General features: G+C 56.2%; 1 protein-coding gene across 1 annotated transcript in view; it reads left to right on the forward strand.

The window, feature by feature from the left end:
* Positions 1-1179: 1179 nt before the first annotated feature.
* NPBWR1 (neuropeptides B and W receptor 1) overlaps positions 1180-1884 on the forward strand; it is a 995-nt gene continuing 290 nt past the window's right edge. Inside the window, 1 exon segment of the mRNA XM_008706756.2 lies at positions 1180-1882. Coding sequence (XP_008704978.2) covers positions 1180-1882 — 703 coding nt within the window.

Genomic DNA, 1884 nt, shown 5'->3' on the forward strand with positions numbered 1-1884 from the left:
TTTTATGAAATATGCATTAAGTCGTAGCACACTAAAAGGCTTTCAGAAGCAGTTTGTTAATAATCATTATTTCTATGCATATTTAGAAAGACTAAAGTATCTCAAATTGTCCACCATTATTTGTTATTAACGATTTTACAACCCTGCGAAGACCAGAGTATTAGAAAACGGGTGATTTGCATTTTAAAATTACATTTACTTCTCTTTTCTGTACAGTTATGTAGTATAAATGTAACTTAAAATTTAAAATTACATTAGCACATTTGGGGTATGGTGTTTTAAAAAATAGAATGGGAGCCTCGACTTCATTGCTCTATTAAAAGAGACCACCAATACCCTTGCTTTGCTTCTCTTAAAATTAATTCTTAACAGGAGAGCTTTTTATTAATTCAAATGGAATGACGTTCATATGGAAGGAAGAAAGGATTTACGAGTAATGCGGATCTCGGTCCCACCGCTGGGGTGGGGGTGGTGAGGGAGGCGGTCTGGTCAGCGGAGAGCAGTTGCGGCTGCGCCATCCCTAAGCTTCCAGGCTCGCAGGCTGGACCCGCGGAGACGCGAGCGCTGTAGCCTGGGGCAGAAGCAGGGAGGGGGACTTTCGGCTGGCTGCCGCCGCAGACGTCTCCACAGCCGGCGGCCTCCTCTCCTGACCGCTCCAGAAAAGAAGCCCCTTCCCTGGGCCAGCTAGGTGAGATAGAGATTGCTACTGAACTTGCTACAAGGGAGGGAACACCGAAGCTAGGGGGACCCGCGTCGGCCAGTGGCGTCTTAAAGAAGAGGAGACAGGTTTGTAGTTTTCCTTTAAAGGGTAAGGACTCTTATCTCTAGCACTTTGTTCGATGTATTCAACTGGTTAGAATAAGATTTCAACAGGTAGCAGAGAATGATCACGTGGGGGCAGATTTGGGGCGCCGCACCATCCTTCCCCTCCCCTCGGAACCGCACCTCTCCGTATAGTTGCACGTCGATCATCGTAACCCGTGCTTTCAATTCCGTTTTGCAGCCTAGGAGTCCGCGGCGACGGTGGGCTAAAAGGACAGCCAGGAAAGAGCCTAGTCCGGAGAAGCCACAGCAGGTCTTGGAGCGCAGGTCCGCGCAGACGCGGGCTGGGGGGACTGCAGAGCCTCGCAGGGCGTTGGTGGAGGAAATCGGGTCGCCGGCCCCACTGCCCTCGCCAACATGCACAACGCATCATTCTCGGAGCTGGGGCCGGCCAACACGTCGTGCCTGGGACCTGCTCTGGGCTGCCCCAACGCGTCGAGTCCGCCGCCGCCGCCGCCACTGCCGCCGCCGCTGGTGGTGGCCGTGCCGGTCGTCTACGCGGTGATTTGCGCGGTGGGGCTGGCGGGCAACTCGGCGGTGCTGTACGTGCTGCTGCGGGCGCCCCGCATGAAGACCGTCACCAACCTGTTTATCCTCAACCTGGCCATCGCCGACGAGCTCTTCACGCTAGTGCTGCCCATCAACATCGCTGACTTCCTGATGCAGCAGTGGCCCTTCGGGGAGCTCATGTGCAAGCTCATCGTGGCCATCGACCAGTACAACACGTTCTCCAGCCTCTACTTCCTCACGGTCATGAGCGCCGACCGCTACCTGGTAGTGTTGGCCACAGCCGAGTCGCGCCGGGTGGCTGGCCGCACGTATAGCGCCGCGCGCGCGGTGAGCCTGGCCGTGTGGGGGCTCGTGACGCTGGTCGTGCTGCCCTTCGCCGTCTTCGCCCGGCTCGACGACGAGCAGGGCCGGCGCCAGTGCGTGCTGGTCTTTCCGCATCCCGAGGCCTTCTGGTGGCGGGCGAGCCGCCTCTACACGTTTGTACTCGGCTTCGCCATCCCGGTGTCCACCATCTGCGTTCTCTACAGCATCCTGCTGTGCCGGCTTCGCGCC

The sequence above is a fragment of the Ursus maritimus genome, unplaced genomic scaffold (assembly GCF_017311325.1).
Source record: "Ursus maritimus isolate PB19 unplaced genomic scaffold, ASM1731132v1 scaffold_9, whole genome shotgun sequence".
NCBI lineage: Eukaryota > Metazoa > Chordata > Mammalia > Carnivora > Ursidae > Ursus > Ursus maritimus.